The sequence below is a fragment of the Zosterops lateralis genome (genome assembly GCF_965231275.1).
Source record: "Zosterops lateralis genome assembly, chromosome: 7".
Lineage (NCBI taxonomy): Eukaryota > Metazoa > Chordata > Aves > Passeriformes > Zosteropidae > Zosterops > Zosterops lateralis.
In genome coordinates, this window is record NC_139767.1 from 23078974 (window position 1) to 23098164 (window position 19191).

Consider the following 19191-nt stretch of genomic DNA (forward strand, 5'->3'; position numbering starts at 1 on the left):
ACACCAGCAAAGCCCTTAAGCACAAGGTTTAGCACCTGTTGTGGCCCCTGGAAGCTGGGGGACTAAGAACAGGACCTGGCCCCTCTGAGCAGGGATGGGTGTAGGCAGGCATGTGAGGCTGGTGGAGGGTGCTTTGGTCCTGATGGGGCCATCAATGCTCAGGGCAAAAAGCTGAGCCTGCTGAGAGCACTGCATCTGTTCTTATCATTACACTGGGCCCCCAGTTGGGAATGCAGCATCAGTGGGTTATGGGACCTGTCACCTCCCAGCTTCTGTCTTATCTCCAGCACTGCTCAGCAGCCCCACACTCTGCAGAGACCAGGAAGGGATGTGGGATGCTGTCAGAGCTGGAATGAAGGTGATTGCTCCCCAGAGCCAGTGCACAAAAGGTGATGGGGAAGTACCTGGTGCAGGGCACTGTGGGAATACCCCTTGGAGCTCCTCTGCCCAGGCCAAAGTACTCAGACAGGTCACTTCTTTCAGCAGGTTGCATGATGCCCGAGGATGTTCTTTATGCAGGGGACTGGGGAAGCATCCATACCTTTTCCTGTCCATCCTCCCTTCCCTCCATCCTTCTATCTCTCTGTCTCTCCATCCCTCTTGCCATCCGTCCATCTCTTACACTGCACATCCTCTTGCCCAGCCCTCAGGCTGCCTGCACTTTGCCTGCTCTGTTCCCCTTCCCTTGTGCAGGAGCAGGTCCTGCCAGCACCCCACAGCACAGGCTCCACACCCCTGGGAGAACGGGACTGGCTCTCCTGTTGTCATCTCCATCAGAACTCTTTTCCAGCAGCTCAGCACTCAGCCCATAACTTGCTGGCATTCTTCCCCTTTTTCCTCCTGGCATGTGCCCCTCTCTAGCCCCTTTTGCCTCATGATAAGCAACTAACAAGGCCTGTGTCCTGGACAGTCACGCATCTCTGTGTTTCTGTGATGTCTAAGGATGACCCACTAGAAATCCACGGCAGGAGAATGCAGGGGTTGAGATCTCTGTATGTATCATGCTGCTCCTACTTGTTCTTACAGACTGGCTGTGGGCCCACAGATGTGACCAGATGGCAGCACAGGGACAGAACAGCCTGCTCTGGACAAGAACAATCTTGGCCATGCTGCAGCCTCGGAGGGGCTGATGGCCTCTGGGACCGCCAGGGCCAGCCAGTCTGTGCGTGCAGGTGTGGGAAGATGAGGCAGCTCTGATGAAAAGAGTGGGGCTGAAGGGGTGCAGGAGGACTCTCTGGGGAACCTTAAAGTGAGGGGAAGCTTGGATGAGGAAGAGGAGGAGGAGGAAGGGGAGGTTTGCTGGGAGTCCATGCAGCCATCCACTTACCCGGCTTTTGACATCCTGAAGCACAGCTCTCTTCAGTCCCCTGCCCAGCAGTACCCATGGGACTGGAGTGACAGGTGCGTGAGTCAGGGCTGGGTGTGGGGTCAGGGTGACCCTGCCTTTTGTGGCAGCATTAGTCACCATGCCAAACTTCCCCAGCCCAGCAGCACTGGAGCCCCCAGCATCACTGCCTCCTTGCTGGCTCACACTCCACAACTTGTCTGAGTTTGCTCTATGTGACTCAGGGCCAACCACACCAGTGGCCACTGGTCTGGCCCGGCCAGTCCTCCCAGCTGCCCAGGGCTGGGGCACTGGCAGAGCCTGGGGCAGGGGCTGAGGGCCAGCACCAGCACTCAGCCACGCTGCCCTTGCGTCAGGGTGGAAAGGCAGGACCTGGCTGCCTCTGGCCATCCCTGGGAGCATCCTTGCAGTGAGGCAGATCTTCCTTCTTCATCTTCCTCCCAGCTCCTGGCAGAGGGTGCCTCCATCCCAGCAGGGTGCAAGGAGAGGGTTGAAGTGCTGCCGTGGGTACCATCCCATAGGGCTAGAGCAAGCTCCCACGCACACTGCCTCCCACACACCACAGGGACTGGCCATGTCAGGGACACCCCATGGCAGAGCTGGTTTCACCACGATGGGGCATCCCAACCCTTGCACTGCCTTTGGCAAGGAGAGCATGTCTCCAAAAGGGCCAGGCTGCTGACTGAGGCAGTAGGGAGGTGGCTGGATAAGGCTGCCCAAGCACATCTGTGCAGGGCTGTTCCAGGTGCCTCCTGTGGGGAGGGAAGCACAGCCTCAAGGATAGGTGGGAGGTGCTGGTCCCCATGTGCAGTGATCAGGACATGAAGCCACCTCAGCAATCACTTCTCCCACAGCTCTGCCTTCCAGGGGTATGCACAGGCAGATCCCCCTCCCTAGAGACAGAGGATGGCTGCTGCCTTTGTTACAGGGTAAGTAATGAGGCCATGGAGTGGGGGCCATCTCACTTGGATAAGGTGAGATGTTGGCAGTGAGAAACAGGACCCAGGAGTGAGGGAGCCTCTTCTCTGCTCTTCTTCTGGGGTGGGGGAGATCAAGGGTGCCCTGGAGTCAGGCAGCTCCCTGACAGCCTCCAGAGCCCACTGCCCTCACAAACACCGAGGGGCCACTGAGTGCCAGGCCACAACAGCCATTCCCAGGATGCTGGAGTTATCTCCCAGGTCCTGTCCCTCAAGAGATCACACCCAATCTCTTCACTCTGCTTTAGGTACCCTGGGTCACAACATATTCCCTTGCTTGAGTGCTCAGAGATGCTACAGCAGAATTGTCCTGGACACCCAGTACCCATGTCCCCCACTCCAGAGACAGTCACTGCACACACTGGAGTCCCAGAAACAGGGCAGAGCCAGGAGGATCTGGGTTACCCATGGTGGGCAGGAATGAGCCAGGCCCTCCGGGGTAAGTCAGGGTTAATGTGTCTTCATGTCTGCCTGGGTGACTGACATCTGTCACTGAGAAATGGAGTGAGGACAGAGGAGGACAGTTACAGGCAGCTCCCTGGAGGGAGCAGCAGAGCCTGGAGAAGGAGAGCTAGAGGCCTTCCAGGAGAGCAGGGTTGGTCAGGCAGGAGCCCTGGCCAGGACCCAGCTCTGCTGCTGGTCAGGCAGCCCCTGCTCAGTGACAAGCAGTGAGCTGGCAGTGCAGCCACAGGAAAAGGGTTTGACACAGTTTTTGGGTGCCACTCTCCAAGCCTGACCACTCAGCTTGGCTGAGCTAGTATCCAGGTTTCTTGGCCTCTCCCTCTTAGGACTTATCTGCATTACTCCAAACTTTCCTAAAGTGCTTCTTTTTGGGGGGCAAAAATATTCTATTTTTTGTCTCAGTCCAGAGAGATTTTCTTTTTCAAGTTTGATTGAATTAATCTGTCCAGCTGTTTTCAACTTGGGAAATTGAATGGAAAATTGCATTCTTCCCATTTCAAAAGAAAATGTTAAAAAAAAAAAAAAAAAAAAAAAAAAAAAAAAAAAAAAAAAAAAAAAAAAAAAACCAACAACAAAGTCATTAACATTACAACATTACCAACATTACAGGGGTCTGGGATTCTCTCTCTCTCTCTTTTTTTTTTTTTTTTTTTTTTTTAATCCAATTATTATAAACTTCCTCTTTTTCCCTTGGGAAGATCCTGAAAGTTTTGCAGTGTAAACTGTCCAGTAGCAGGAATCTGGGCTACACATGCATATCTAGAACTATACTCCCCAGACTCTCCAGCTACTCATTGCACCCACACAGCCACCCTTGTGAACCCCTGGCTTTCACCAGCCCCACTCAGAACAGAATCCTGCTTGAACACTGCCCACAAGAGCATGGGGATGAGAATGAGGGGATTGTGCACACTCACACACACACTCCTGTGCCCATTCTCTCAAGTACAGTCCCATGCACACCCATACACACACACCCCACACACACAGGTCCACATGAGCAGCTCCCCAAGCACAGCCACTTGCACAACTCAATGAACCTCCACGAGCCCCCATACACAGCCACATTCATAGAGCCATAGAATCATTTAGGTTGGAAAAGACCTCTAAGATCATCGAGTCCAACTGTAAACATCACACTGTCATGTTCACCACTAAACCGTGTGCCCGCTCCCATATTCCCCATGCATCCCTCCATCTCACTCCATGCCCACTCACGTGTTCCACATGCATCCCTCCATCCCATCCCATCCCATCCCATCCCATCCCATCCCATCCCATCCCATCCCATCCCATCCCATCCCATCCCATCCCATCCCATCCCATCCCAATGTTCGCCGTGCCGTGCCGCAGCTCCCCCTGGCGGCCTCCTGCCGCCGCGCCGCCCGCTGCGCCCCGCATCCCCGCATCCCGGGTTGTCGTGGCGACGGCGGGGATGCTGCGCCCCCCAGTCCGGGATCTGCTGGGTCTTGAGGAGTTCAGCAGGCTCCTGGGGGCCTGGATGGCTGCAGGACTTCTAGAAATCTAGGGGACTCCTGGGGCACTTCAGAGGACCGGGGGAGTAACTGCCCTTAAGGACTGCTGGGGTGTGTTAGGAATCTGGGCTGAGGTCCTATTGGATGGGGAGCTCTTGAGGTCTGGAGAACTGGGAGATTTCGGGGTGGCTCTGCTGGCTGTTCAGCCCTCTCTAGACCACTGGGCCAGTCCAGATCCTGGCAGGCTACTGGAAGCATTTGCCTGTGTCAGGGCTTCTCCTGGCTATCAAAGGAAAGGATTTGGCTCTGCCAGATCAGGAGCAGTAGAGAGCTATGGTAAGGAGCTGTCAGCCTCCACAAGAGCTGTCCCTCTTCCCCAGTTGGACAAAGAACAAGATACACAGCCCAGCTGGTTTGCCCACCCATGAGAGGCTCACAGACACAGTGCAGAGGTAACTTGTGGATGTGCAGAGGAGTTACTCCACAAGCACACACCATGCACTTCCTCTCTAATTTTTTGGCTTCTGTGATCTTCATCCTCCAGGAGCTAAGATTTGGGGCAATGGCACAGAAGACACAGGTCAGATACCTTACTCAAAAGTACTAAATGTCTTCCATGGGGTTTATGCATTGCCACATCTCCAGAGCCATACCCATGCAGCCCAGAGCATGAAAGCAGCCCATTGTGGGGAAGCTGAGTCAGAATCCAGAGAAGGAAATTGCCAAAGGTTGGAGCTGAGACTCTGAACATCTCACAGAGGGTTTCAGAATCCCTCTATAAGTGGTCTCAGCTATGGTTCCAGAGGACAAAAGGGATGACCTAAAGTTTTCCGAGACCTGCCTGAACTGACGTCTCCTGACAGGCATTCCAGGCCTTGAGGTGTGCTCAACTGCATCCGATTCAGAGGGACCTGCAGAGCCTATGGAACAGCTCCACATCTTCCAGTATAGAGCTCCTGCAACTCTCCAGCTCCCTTCCTGGAGGACCATTTTGCACCCACACATATCCCTCCTGTCCCAGACACACCTGAGGAAACACAATATGACATGCAAACATGCTCTCACACAGGCACACATGAGGACAGTGTCACTGACACACACTGGCAATTTGCTGTGTATTCATAGAGATGCAGGAAAATACACAGGCCAGCTTATTTACACACCCACGAGGGGCTCACACACACGGTGATGGGTGTGTATACAAACTCACATGCACACATATGGTCATGAACAAGCATAAACATGCTGCCTGTGCATGCACACAGACCAAGCTGCTTGCATGCACAGGTACCTTCACTGGCACCCACCCTACCCTGCTCACACCCACCCACGTGTTCCCATGGGTGGGCGTGGGGACAGGAGTTCCCTATGTGCCTCCCTTCTCCCAGCACCACTGTGGCCAAGTCAGAAGGGAATTTCCAGCTGCAAAGTTGCAGCTGACAAATTTAGAGATTCCCTCCCCAGTGATTGCTGGGCCAAGTTAATGGTTCACCAGCACCTTGCTTCCCCTGTCCTTCCCTACTGGCTGCCTGGGGCAGGTGAAGAAGGACCCACTGGTGGGCATCTCCAGCACCCCATGCAGTCTCCCTTGCCTTGCAGTCTGCCCAGCACTGTGAGCTCTGCTTTTACCCTGCCTGGCAGTGCCCAGCACATGGGGCATTGCCCACCTCAGCTACCTCAGCTTAGAGCTCTCTTGAGGAGGGGTGGACAGGAAAGCCCCCAGTGACTCCTCCCCCATGAATCCCCCACAGATGGAATGTGGAGGGTGGGCACAGGAGCATGGACCTCTTTGCCCAGGCTCTCACCCTGCTGACATCCCTCTGGGGATCCTTAGTGCAGGGGGCATTGCCAGCTGAGCAGCACTGCACACACACACTACTCTGCAGTTACCTAAACCCCTATGCTGGGTACCCCTGGAGAAACCAGTTCCTATGGGCTCCTTGCAGCATGGGAGGGACCTCCTCAGAGATCCCTGGAGCCCCTGGAACAGAGGCTTGGCAGCTCGACTTGCTGGGCAGCCAGGCAGACTGCTCCTCACCCTGTGTTTGTCCATGAGGGGCACAGGCTGATCAGGTTATAAAGACGTACATGCCTGGCACCCTGCCATCCAGGTGGGGTTGCACGTGGCCCATGGCACGCCAAGTGAATGCCTTGCATACCACCAAGCCAACAGTGTCAGCGCTGTCCAGGGCTTCTGTGTGCCAGGCTCTGCAGCAGGGATTGCAGTCACCATGGCTGGAGTGAAAAGAATACAGGGTCCCTTCAAGAAAGTCAGAGCACAACACCACAGTGTTAGGGCAGCTAGATGTACCTCCAGCATGAGTGGAGGCACCGTGGACTGCAAACATCCCAGGTCAGATAGTGGCAGGACACAAACTGGTACCCCAAGCAATGACAGCTGTGGGTGATGGGAGGAGAGCACTCATGCAATGGAAGAAGCAGAGCTGGGCAGGAGAGTACTCGCCCTCATCCCCACACACCTCCAGGATCAACAACCACAGAGAAAATGAGAGAGTAGATAAAAAATTAGCTGGACTTTGCCACAGGTCCCAGCAGGGCCAGAGGCTGCCAGGAGTGTGACTGACTGGGACTCACAGCTGAGGCAAGACAGCTCTCTGGCTAGTTCCATTCCAGTACGGTGGTCAGCGCTTCTCAGACCTCCCCAGGAAGCGCTGTGGCATGCTGGCTTTAAATAGCTTTATTAGTGGAAGCTCTGTGCCCACAGAGCAGGGGGGCATGGGGATGCCGGGCCAGCCCCATGCTGCCCTCTGAGGAAGCCAGAACTCCCCAGAGAGCAGAGCTGAGCTTACCCACGCTGACCCTGCCACTGGCTCCACCTGTCTCTGTCCCAGGGGGGCCTTGTGAGCCTGGACGTGGCCTCCCAAATTGTCCTCGCCTGACCCCAGGCTGTCAGATGCAGAGGCTGAGCTCCTGACGGACGGAGCACTTGCGGCACTGCACCACACAGCACCAGTGGAAGCGGCAAAGGCAGTTCTCCTCCAACACCACCGTCTCGTCCCGGTGCCCTCTCCCGCAGCACAGCAGGTCACACCCACTCGTGTCCATGGCTGTGCTGTTGCAGACACGGCCCCTGGTACCCAGCGAGCCTGTCTTACGATTAGCCGAGCAGAAATCAGGTGAGTCGGCCGAGTAGATGAGGTCCTGTTTATCAGGAGGCTTAATGTTGTCACCCACGGGGATGAGGGTTTTCCCGTCGTTGCCTCCCATCACCTTGAAAGCCCCATTGAAGCGCTCGAGCAGGCGATCCCCCACCTCGCGGAAATGGGGCATCTTCCTCCAGCAGGTCCGCAGGGTGCAGGAGCCCGACAGCCCGTGGCATTTGCATTCTGTCCTCATGTAGCTGCGCACCGCCTGAGGAAGAGACAGCCATGCTCAGCCCTCGGTTCCCTCTCCCGCTGCCCAGCACCCCCAGCCAAAACCCTCCCTCTTGGTGCTGCCCTGGCCCGGGGGGGGGGGGGCTGGGGGTGGAGAGTGGCCTGGGGGGTTTCCAAAGGGCCTGCAAAGGATACCCAAAAGATATTGGGCCATATTTCAGCCAAAGCTGGTGCAGGTACATGGCTGGGGGACACTGAAGGTGGAGGGCCGGATAGAGGCACAAGGGGTGCAGGGGACAGAGAATGCAGGGGCCTTACCAAACGCCCGGCTTCGTTGTTGTGCAGGTCGATAAGAGCCCGGATGTCATTTTTGCCTTTCTTGTTCTTGGCATCCATGAACTGCTGGGATTTCTCATAGCCAAACTGCACATCATCCCCACAGCCCCCCCACTCCCAGGCAGTGCCCTCTGTGCCTGGCCCCGCCGTGGGCGAGGGGGGGGCCCGGCTCCGTGTCAGCTCACAGCCACACTGCAGCAGCTCGCCCATGCTGCAGGCCTGCGTGATGGCGTGGCTCACTCCAGCCGCCGTGATGGCATACACGAAGGCTGTTTCACGGATATCTGCAGGAGAAGGGACAGGGCTGGGACATGGGGTCAGCTCCAGCAAGCACAGCACCCCCCCCGGCTGACATCCCAGCAGCTCAGACCCCTCTTCTCCCTCTTCATAGGTGTTCAGTGCTGTTCTCTGGGTGATGCACCCACCCTGAAACGGACTGCCTGAAGCAGGAGCTGCCACTTGCAAGCAGATTTGAAGAGACTCGGGGACGGTCAGGCCCTGCCAGTGTTCCTCCACTCAGCTGTGGAGAGGCAACAAATCTCCCACCTCCTCTTGCAAGTCTGGGTGCTGCCCCATAGGGAAGAGGGAAGCTCAGAGAGCAGAGAGTGGTCCCGGGTGACCAGGTGGTACCCACAGCTTCCTCACACTACCCTGCAATATCCCTCCAAGCAGTAAAAATCCTAACCCCAGCTCCAAACTGGCACCTGGAAACAACCACTGTGAGGGATACCGAGGGTGCCACTCACCCTCTGCAGGGCGGCAGTGATGAAGCTGTGCTGCCTGCTCTCCCCCACTACCCTCTTTGCCATAGGGAGCTGCCTGCCCCCCTCTCTCCACCGGCACAGCCTCCACCCTGCAGGATTATTTATTATTAGTATTTGCTCCTGTCTCTCTCTGCTCCGGGACATGAATTCCAAGCATCTTTCCCCTGCCTGGACCTGCCGCTCGCAGCCGCAGCCAGCGGGGGATTCTGGCAGCAAGGGTGCGGCGCCCTGCTCGGGGGGCTCCTGCGCTCCCCCTGCTTCGTGCCAGCCCAACTCCTGCCCACCCAAATGCCAGGGCAGGGCTGGCCCAGGGTGGTGGCCTGCAGGGGATTCCTGGGGAGGGAGGGGAAGGTGGGTTTTGGGGGGTGTCCCATCCCTCCATCTTCAGTATTCTGACTTGGGGAGGCTGCAGGAAGAGGGATACCAGGGCACCAGTTCCATGAGCAGCTCCTCCAAAAGCCCACGCAGCACCTGCATCCGTCTGGTGTTAGCAGGAACTGGGCACACTGGTGCCTTTCTGGCAGTACCACTGAGGGGATACCACTCCCTCCCCAGGCCCTCCTGCCCCCACAGGCCACCCAACCACCCACCTGCTCCAAGCTGGGCTTGGCAGAACCCGCAGCAGACAGCCCAAAGCCAGCAGAGGTCCCCATGCCACCCTGCCAGCCGGGCCCTGGGGGGATGCTGCTCCTCTGACGGTTCTTCCAGACACGTGGCTGCCCCCAAGCCAGCCTGCCCTGGCATGCCACACCTGGCACAGGTGGCAGCAAGGGAAGAGGGGACAGCCATGACTGTGCCAGGGAGGCTGTGGCCAAGAATGGGAGGTTTGCAGCATCCTTGGGTAAAAAGGATATTGGATGGGAGGTACTCATCTGATGGAGCTGGAAACCCCAAAAATGTTGGGATACTTTATGCAGTCCTTGCAGGCTTACGGTAGGCTGGTGCCTGCTGGCACCTCTGAGGGCTCCCGACACCTATCTTGTTGCCCTGGGGAACTCCATGCTTCTAGCTGGGATGCCCCACGTCCTCAGAGTGCCAGGAACTCACAAATTCACCACTGTCCCTACATTGCTTATCTCTACCACCCCAACAGTGAGGCTGGACAGTGTGGCAGCTCCTTCAGTATCCCCATGCTTGATGTGCCTGTGCCTTCTCTGACACAAGCTGTCCCTGGGTACCCAGCAGCTCATCTGCCAGTACCTTTCACCCACCACCTGCTCTGGCCCTGCATTCTGGCACCACCACCACTTCCTGTGCCTGGCACAGATCCCACCTGCCTCACTGCCAGGTTATGGTGAAAATAGGTGACTCCAGAGGCAGGAGAGTCCCCATGTGCCCTGACTCTCTGCCTCATGACTGAATACATCTCTCTGTGTTGAGGGGAACCCACATCTGCAAATCAGCTTTTCAAATGAGCCTATCCCCCTCCCATGGGCAAGTGTCTCCCTTGGGGCTTCAGCTCTGACCCCTACTAGTACCTGCAGTCAATTGGGTGCCCAGGGCACTCCACACTTTCCAATCCCCCCAGAGATGCCACCTTGACCCCCCTGCATGGCCCATGGGCATACGCACTTTGCCTTGGGCTGGCCATGCACCAACAGATATAATGGTTGAGGAGATGTCGGGCTTGCTCCAGCATCTTCATCTACCATTGCACAGGGACAAACATGGGAAGATGGGCAGGACTAAATTCACCTCCCAATAAATGATCTTACCAGCCCAAGGTGCTTCAAGCATCTCCCCTTGCTTGGAGCACCATCCACTCTCAGCCTCTCTCTCTGAGGAGCATGGCAGGGCTTCCCCACCCCTTACACACTCATGGGTGCCCTCGTGCTCTGCTCCTGCTCTGATTTTGATGCAGCTGGGCCTGGCTTGGACCACTGTATCCACTGTCTGAGACCTGCACATACCTTCCTGCCACCCAGCCCTGTTCTCAAGTTGACATCAGGGTGCCCAAGCAGGGACAGGGACAGGAGACAAACACTCCTCTGCTCCCTGCAAGGCCAGGAGGAGGGATGTGAAGGGCACCCAGGGGGTAAGAGGCAGCTCCCAACGGCTGTGCACTGCCTCCCACCCGGGCCCCTTCCCGCAGCACACCCTGGGGTCCCGGGGGAGCAGTAAATCACTGCCAGACGAGGGTGCATTCTTGGGCTTCGTGAAGCCCCGCACTGTCTGGGAGCATTGGTAATTGCTTCATTACAACACCGGGAGACATGTCCCGGCAGTAAAACCTCAGCGTGACTGCACCGGGGAGCACCGAGCAACCCCCTACATGCACACACTCACACATACAGCTTTGCACGCCAAGACTCTGCTCCAGGAGTCCTGGGGAGGTGTGTGACCAGGCTGGGGTCTTTCTGGGAAACGGGAAGCTGAGGAAGCACTGGCCTTACCCTGCTGCAGGATCTTGCCGAAGTACTTGCTGTGGCTGGTGCAGTTCCAGCGGCGGAAGCGGAATTGGTACTGGCACTCCCGGACGCCCAGCTTGGTGCCCTTGGCCACCTCCTGCACAATCTCTGGCTCCAGCTGGCACAGTTCTGCCTGCTTCCCCGCCAGCCGCTTCGTCTTGCGGCAGATGCTGTTGGGGTCCATGACCAGGGGGCTCCCCACTGCCCTGCAGGAGGGGACAGCGAGCAGAGCAAAACCAGCACCCAAGCCCAGAAGAGACCAGGCTGTGGATGGGACATGACCAGACCTACCCCCAGGGACAGAGCAGGGCTGCAGGGCAGTGCCAGCTCCATGCTGAGCCTGGGTGACAAGGGGACAGAGAGACGTATGCAGTGGGGCAGGACAATAGGTATGGGTGGGTCACCCAGGCAATACCTTGCCCTCTCCATCCATTCAGGGAACTGTGAGGATCTCCAACCATGGGACAGGCTATTAGGATGATGCTGGCACATACCACTCTACATCCTTGAGGACATCCATGGGGACATCGATGGGGGTGACGGTGGTGTCCCCGACAGGAAATGGCAGAAATATTGGGATACTCAGGAGCTGTTCTTTGGGGCTGGCACTGACCTAACCCAGCCCTGGCACTGCCGTGTGAGTGAAGCCCGATTCAGCTGCATCTCCCAGAGCTGTGGACACAACAAGGAGCCCAGCCAGCATTCTTGGTGTGTCCCCCCCTCTCCACGGGGGCTCGCTGCTTTACCCCGTGGGAGACTAGATGAGTGACCTTGCTTCTGATAAAGCCCCTCGGCTGCTGGCCAGGATCCTGTACTCACCTCCCCAAATCCAGGCACTGACTCCAGGGAATGGAGCTGCAGGCGGGTGCGGGAGTGCAAGGGAGGGATGCAGGTGGCATCGCCAGCTTTGCCAATGCCAGTGAGGGAGGGCAAGTCTTGGCTGGGCCCACGTCAGAGGCAGTTCCTCCTTGCCAGCACAGCTGGAGTGAGGTGCCTGGCTCCCTGGCCCTGAAGGCAAAGTCTGAGCACAACCCTGTGCTCCCCGGTGTGCCATCGGCTACAGAAACTCCTGTACTTTCCCCACACATTTTGCCTGGAGTGCCCTCCACGGCACAGCTCGTGCAGCTGCACAGCTTGCCAGCACCCTGCCTCGTGCTGGCACAGGCAATGCTCCAGCTCTGCCACGGGCAACTCCAGAGCCGTGGGCCACACCAATTTAACACACCCTAAACTCAGCCCACCCTTGCCTCCAGCATTGCTCCTGTGGGCTCAGAGCTCAACAACATGATTTTTGTGGCCATGGATGCCCACAGAACCTCAGGGCTGGACCCAGGTTATACCCCAGGACCAGGACATGGCTGATGATTGGGAGGCTAGATTCCCTGGGATTCCCTGGGGAGCAGTGCTTGGGCGGCCTGTGCTGCTTTCAGCCCCACTTACAGGAGAGCATCAGCTGCACAGCTTCCAAACCCAGAGCTTTATAGTCTGGCCAAGCCCCAGGGGCTCAAAAATCACAAGCTGAATCTCAGTGTTTAACTGTGTTCTGGGTTTCCTTCTCACTCTTGTGCAGCTGAGGGGCTGTGTTTGGGACCAGGCTGCAGTACTCTGCTTCCAATCCTGTCTCTTGTGCAAATCCCCCCCAAAGCCCCTTGTTTGAAGCTCAAGGTCCTGCCTCATGTCAGGCTCCCCAGCTGCCTGGATCTCCTGCCCACCAGACCCCAGCAGGGAGAGGACGTGCCCTTTTGCACAGCCTGGAAAAGGAGCCAAATGCTTTGGCTGGACATTTAAAGGTTAAATAGCTCAACAGGGGCATAGCCTGGAAAGGGAACTTCCAGCAGGGAAACTGAGGCAAGCCCACACTCCTGCTGGGGAGAACCCACCTCCCTTTGCTCCCAGCAGCTCAGTTTCCATTTGCTGCAAGATACACGTGGACCTCTGTAAAAGGATGGAGGAGCTAGGGAAGTGTCGTGGAGCTTGCCAGGCACAAATCCTACACAGACAGGGAAACTGAGGCCCGTGTGGAAAGTGACCAGAAAATCTGTCCAGTCCCATTCCATCATGACCACATAGAGATCCAAGCCTCCATGTTGGTCCCCAAGCTTGCTGTCCTTTGTGACACGGGCTCCCAACATCTACAGCAGGATGACGGAGGTTTGGCTGCCTCCGCCGGTGGCGTCGGGAAGAGGGGGAGCCGGGATGGGACTTTCATTAAGAGATGACTCTTTGTACTCATATAAAAACGATGCGCCAGCCCCCCGGGGCCGTCAGATCAAATACTGAACTGTGGCTCACCCCAGCCCGCTGGATCAGGCCGGGAAGAAGAGCTCAGCCCCGCGGGTCCGGGGGGTGATGGGCGGCCCACCGGCACCGCGAGGGTCCCCACCCATGGTCCGGGCGGCTGCAGGGCTGGCGGGAGAGCACAGGAGCTTTCTGTCCACGCTGGCGAGGCGTGGGGTGGGCTGCCTAAGTCCAGCGCGATATTAATTTCCGCTGGGCTCCACTTTCTGGCACAGGGAGGCTGCCGGGAGCCCAAGAGCTGTTTTGCTTTGGAGGGTTCAGAGGCGGGGGGAGAATGGAGGGAGACAAGGGCAAGAAAAATGCTGCCAAACTGCTACCACTTTGGCAAGGGCTCCGGCGCAGGGCCCAGATCTGCCTGAGCTTGTCCCACTCCAAGGCCTCCCGCATCTACAATTAAGGTGCCCCACCTCTGCTGCCGGGCACTCCTCCCCCTGCCCTGGTGAAGGAACAGGGTCGCCAGCCCGGCTCCCCGCAACTTGCCTGGGGCACCCCGGCCCCCTGCTGCCTCCTGCCTGGGAGCCCCAGCCAGGCTCGGCACAGCAGCATCCCTCCCATCTCCCCTGGCGCCCTTTTCTGGCTGTCAGAACTGCTGCTGGGGGCTCTGTCTTGCCCCAAAAGCCAATGGGATGATAAGCCCTACTTTCCAACCTCCCAGCACCCCTGTGTGAAGGAAACAACCCCCATTGCTGAAAGGGGAGACTGAGGCGCAGTAAAGGGGATGCAAGCCACTGCCCACCTGCTGCTGTCACCCCTTAGGCTGCCACAGCCACAGCCTGAGCCCAGTGACACACATCAAACAGGAGTCACTGGGGCTTCTGATGCAACCCCTGTGCTCTGGTTGCTGTGCCTGCCTCAACAGAGCCAGGGGTTCCTAAGAGCCATAATCATAATTTTTTTCCAGCTCAGCTCATGGTCATGGAGCTTTCAGTATGTCCCAGTCTCACTTCCAGCCAAAATCATGGACTAAGGAGCCTGGGCCAAGTCGCCATCTTCTCCTTGGGCATAGGGACAATGTGGAGCAGGATTTCTGGCCCCTGCCAGCAGACCGTTATGGAAGGGACCCCTTGGGATCCTGGTTTGCAGGAAGCCAAGGGAGTGAGGCTGGTAGAACTATGCAATGAGAAAGAGGATAGTCAGCTTTCAGAAGTGGCACCTGTGGGAGACCAGTGGTGGGGCCATGCCAACTCCATGTGGGATCTGACAGGCCTGCACCCATTGAGTACTGCTGCCTGGGCACTCCCGTGTGGCAAGGGGAGTCTGCTCTAGGGTATAAAGGCTGTGTCTTGCCTCTCATGCAGGTCTCTATCCCAGCCTCTGGAAGCCGTCAGCAGGGCAATGCACAGTACTACGGTACCCAGGTCATCACTCTGAGCCCACAGGTAATTCTGCAGCCACCTGGAGAGGTAAGAACTGCAGGATGACAGCCTTGGAGAACTGACCTCCATCCCTGGGGACATAGGTCACCTCACGCCCCACATAATGATGTCACACTGAGTGACAGCCTACAAGTCAAACCCAAAGGGAGCCTGTCTCTTTCTAAGCTGTGCAAGCAGGGCAAGGGGGACACACAGATGACTTTTCAGCCATCCAGTTTTCCTACAGCTCCTGCAGGCATGTGGTGGGCATTCAGGCCCTCACCCGGGGTGTTGCGTGGGTGCTGCCACTAACCCACTAACCAGGGCAGCTGGGTGTGGAAACAGAGCAGGAGGCCCTTGAGGGTGTGGTGAGTAAGCAGCAAGTCACTGCCCTGGGGGGCACAGTCAGGGTTTGGCTGCTGAGCAGCACCAAGGGCACTGAAGGAGCAGGAAATGCCATGAGTTGGGAAGAGAAGGGGGACCCCATTCCCGGCCCTCCTCCTTACACCTCCTTGGCAAGGATGGCATGCAAACAGCTGGGAAGCTGCCTAAAGGAAAGAGGCTTTGGCATGGCATTGCGTCAACCCATGGACCTGCTAGCTGCAGGGTCATGCTGAGGCCAGGCTGTCGTGAGCAGGAGCTGCCCAAACTTGTGCTGCAGGTACTGGGGGGATGGAGGGAGCATGCACCTGCAGAGGTGGTGGTCCTAAAGCCATGTCCAAACCTTGGAAGGCCTGGGATAAGAAGAAAGAAGTCCACCCAGTTGTGGTCACTGTGTCCTTCTTCTGGGTGCTGACAGAGGCTGGAGCTAGGGTAGCATGAGAGCTTGGCTAGTTCATGCCCAGATGTGTGTGCCACATGTTGTGGGAAGACCCTACAAAGCCTGAGCAAATGTCAGGGTGTGGTCAGCACCCTCCTGCATGAGGGGTGTTTGAAGCAGTCAAGTTTCTGATGCAAAGCCCAGCCTCCAATTGGGGGCATGTATACTGCACGGCCAGAAAGCCTGGGTGTCACCATGGGAGAGTGGATGTGACCAGGAGCAGGGACAAGGAATGGCACTGGGGAAAGTTCAGCTGCCTTTGTGGGAGAAAACAAGTAGCCCAATGCTGGAGCCAGTAGTCATCTCAAAGAGTCCAAGAGAAACATTGTCCCTTTCAAAAACCCAGCAAGTCAGCAGCTGCCACAGCAAGGGCACAGGGAGATGGCACCAGGCAGGAGCTCTCCCACTGGGAGATTTATTTCTGCCCATATGGTGCTGCTCCAGGGGAGAAGACATCCTGGGGAAGGCTGGGCAGCCCAGTCTGGGCATCATGGGATAGCAACTGTGGGTCAGCAAGCCCAGGGGGTGACTCACAAGGCTCACCCCAAGGCAGGCAGGGCTCTCCAGCCCAGCAGCCTGCCCTTACAGGCTCTAGCATTGCAGTGTGGGTGCTGGTCAGGGCAGTAAAAGAGAAGGAGAGATCACTGTTGCACAAAACCACCCGGAGCGTGTGGCTTGAAGGACATGGGACTGGGACTCTCTCAAGCAAGGGTACAGCCACAGGGACTGGTGGGAGGGGGGTCCTCCCTGAGCACCTCTGAAGAAATCTCATTAAAATCTGGAGGTACACTGCCCCTGTGCATGGATGGGAAGAGGATGGAGGGCAGGCATCCACCCCTCTGGGCCCTCTCAGACCCACAGCTGGAGAAGAGCTCGTTTCAGCTGGAATGATTTTCTTCCTTGCTTTCTCTTCCATCTCCAGCCTGCTCTCGGCCATGCCCATGAAGAGCCAAGAGGCACCAGGGAAGCTGGCTTTGCTTGCCCCCACCCCCAGAGTGCCTCTGTTCCTGGAAGCACAGCCCAGCTGCAAACCGGCTTGGCTGAAATCCTGCCCTCGGGTTCCTCAGGCACTAAGTTTGCCTGCTCCGTATCTCTGCAGCCTCTGGGCCAGCCCAGGAGCCCCAGGCAATCCCTACCTGTCCTGCTCAGGGAGAAATTACTGTTGCACAAGGAGCTGAGCAAGAAATGTGTAAAGGATAGAGGAGGAGAAAGAAAGAATTTACAGAGATGTTGGGAACAAGGAGAGCCTACTCCCTGCAGCTTTTGCACTAATCAAGGTGCCAGCAGCATGTGAGTGACATATCTTCCATTGGCACTGACCACTGACCAAAAGCCTGCTCCCTTTTGCCATGGAAAGGTCTGTGTCTTCAGTGAGCTCTCTAGGGACATCCTAACACAATGAAGATGCTCCATCTCAGGCTACAATGTCACTAGCAAGATGTCAGTGCTTGTATGTCATACCTGAATCTTTTTCCTTAGATGCAACCATCTCTCAGGATCCCAATGGGCACAGTTACCATCCATGAGTGGCCAGGCATGGCTGCTTGCCTGGGCTGGGACTGTGCCTCTTGAGATCCAGCCCAGCTACAGCCCACCGCACCACTCTCACAAATTAGGTCATCAGTGGGGAGGAAAAGTTGGCTTGAACAGGCAACCTCTGTATCCCCCCCAACACACAGATAATGTACTCAGGGTAAAGTTGTAAAGACATTTCTTTCTTGCCCAGGGGAAAATGCCCCCTTGGCTAAGCACCCACAAGTGCCCAGTGATGCACAAACAAAAGTCCACCACCAAAGTCTGTATGCATCAGTGACAGTAAGGAACAGCTCTACCAATGCCATCAGTCCTGGGGCTTCCAGGAACTCTGGCACAACACACAGCTGCTCCTCTGAATCCCTCCCTACCAAAAGCAAAACCCACAGACACCAGCGCTACTCTGACCTGGGAGAGGGGACCAGTACCAGGAGCAAATGCCTGTCATGAGTGCCCAGACTCCTCTGCCCCACACAGGAAGAGCTCCCTGGAATGATCTCAGCCAGGTGCCAAAACACCAGACTCTGAGGGAAGCAGTTCATGAATCACCCAGCTGCTCCTATGCCCTGTCCCGGGAAGCCTGGCACATCTGTTTGGTGGTGTTGGTGGCCTCATCCCCTCATCACCTCTTCCCAGCTCACTGGCTCCAGTGAAGCAGAGTGTGAGCTGGTGATCCTCCTGAAGCCACTCCACTGCCCAGTGCATTTGCTGTACATCAGGCAGCTGAGTTATTCTTAAAATAAGAGTTCTTTTTCTTTTCTTTTAAAAGAAAAAAAAGAAAAAAAAATTTGATCCCTTGCCCTCCTCTGCCAAATCCTACTAATCTCGCAAAGTTGTCTGCTGCCTGTGCACACATGGCACCAGCAGGACCCAGACTCCACAGTGAGATGCAGTTCTGAGCATCTGGGGCAAGGGGCACCAGTACCCCAGCACTCTGCCCTTGTTGGCACTGTCTGCCTGCCCCTGAAATGAAGGCAAAATGAGCTTCTGCTTCACCTCTACCTGCTCCCATCATGGGCAGATGTCCTCAAAGCTGGAGCACAGGGCATGAACTTGGAGATATTGATGAGGATGAGCAGAGGAAGCACGGACAGCTGAAGGGACAGCTGTGTGAGTGTCTGAAAATTAGCCAGGGAAAAACAGCAGGTCTCAGGCAGCAGGAGAGCATATGCCCTGCAATGGCACAGCTACCCCAAGGTAGGTGGCAGGGAGTGTGGAGACTGCCCACAAGCACCCTGCCTTGGCCAGGGCTTGCCCTACCTCACTCTCCCCTCTTCTAGCAAAAAACCCAAAGCAAGTCCCTCTCAAACCCATGTTAAACCCTTGCCTGGCAATAAACACAGTGCTTGAGCTCTGGGGACAAATTCTGATCTACAGCTGATCTACAACTGACTGTAACAGCACCATTTATACTCACAAAGGCCCCCACTGCAGCCCTGGAGCCAGGGCTAGCAAACTGGCTATGGAATGGAGATGTGGAATAAATCACTGGTGGGCAGGCAGGGGACCGTGAGGGGAAAGGCTTATGGAGAGCTTTATTTTAGGGGTCAAAAGACTGTGACAATGTGGAGACGAATAGCCTCAGATAATGAATGATAGCCCGGACGGCACGCCGGGGAGCTGGAATCTAAGCACTTAAAACCGGATAAAGACAGGCTGGGTGAAATTCTTAATAGATTTAAATAGTTCATGTTTCGACAGATACCTGGGCTTTCCAAGGCTGGGTCCCAGTTCTGTGCCTGTAATGAATCCCCCACCCCCTCTGGTATCCTGCAAGGCACCGTCTCTGCCTTTGATGAGGGCACCCTTACAAATAGGGGTTTTGTCCCTGCTGTGTCCAGGTCACCATTCAGGAGGGACACTGTAGGGACCCTAAGGCTTTTAATTAAATTTGACTTATTGGAGGGGTCTGGAAGCCACTAAGCCTCCTTGCCCACCCCTCAGGCATACAAGCCTCCCAGGCTGTGGGCTGGGGGTGCAGGGAGGCAAAGTGCAACTCTCACCACAGGACCTGTGTGCCCTGTACTTCTGGGGATCCCTGAGCCTCTGCCTCCAATGCACTTGTGTGCCCAAACCCTGTCAG

The 19191-nt window shown here is 56.5% G+C and overlaps 1 protein-coding gene across 1 annotated transcript; it reads right to left on the minus strand.

Moving 5' to 3' along the window:
- Positions 1–7169: 7169 nt before the first annotated feature.
- Positions 7170–11301, minus strand: WNT6 (Wnt family member 6; the record flags this gene model as incomplete). The annotated part of the gene is made up of 3 exons (XM_083865696.1): positions 11088–11301; positions 7913–8214; positions 7170–7631 (listed from the first exon to the last, which is right to left on the minus strand). The coding sequence occupies exons 1-3, from the start codon at positions 11284–11286 to the stop codon at positions 7170–7172; spliced, it is 963 nt and encodes a 320-aa protein (XP_083721822.1). The 5' UTR covers positions 11287–11301.
- Positions 11302–19191: the final 7890 nt, after the last annotated feature.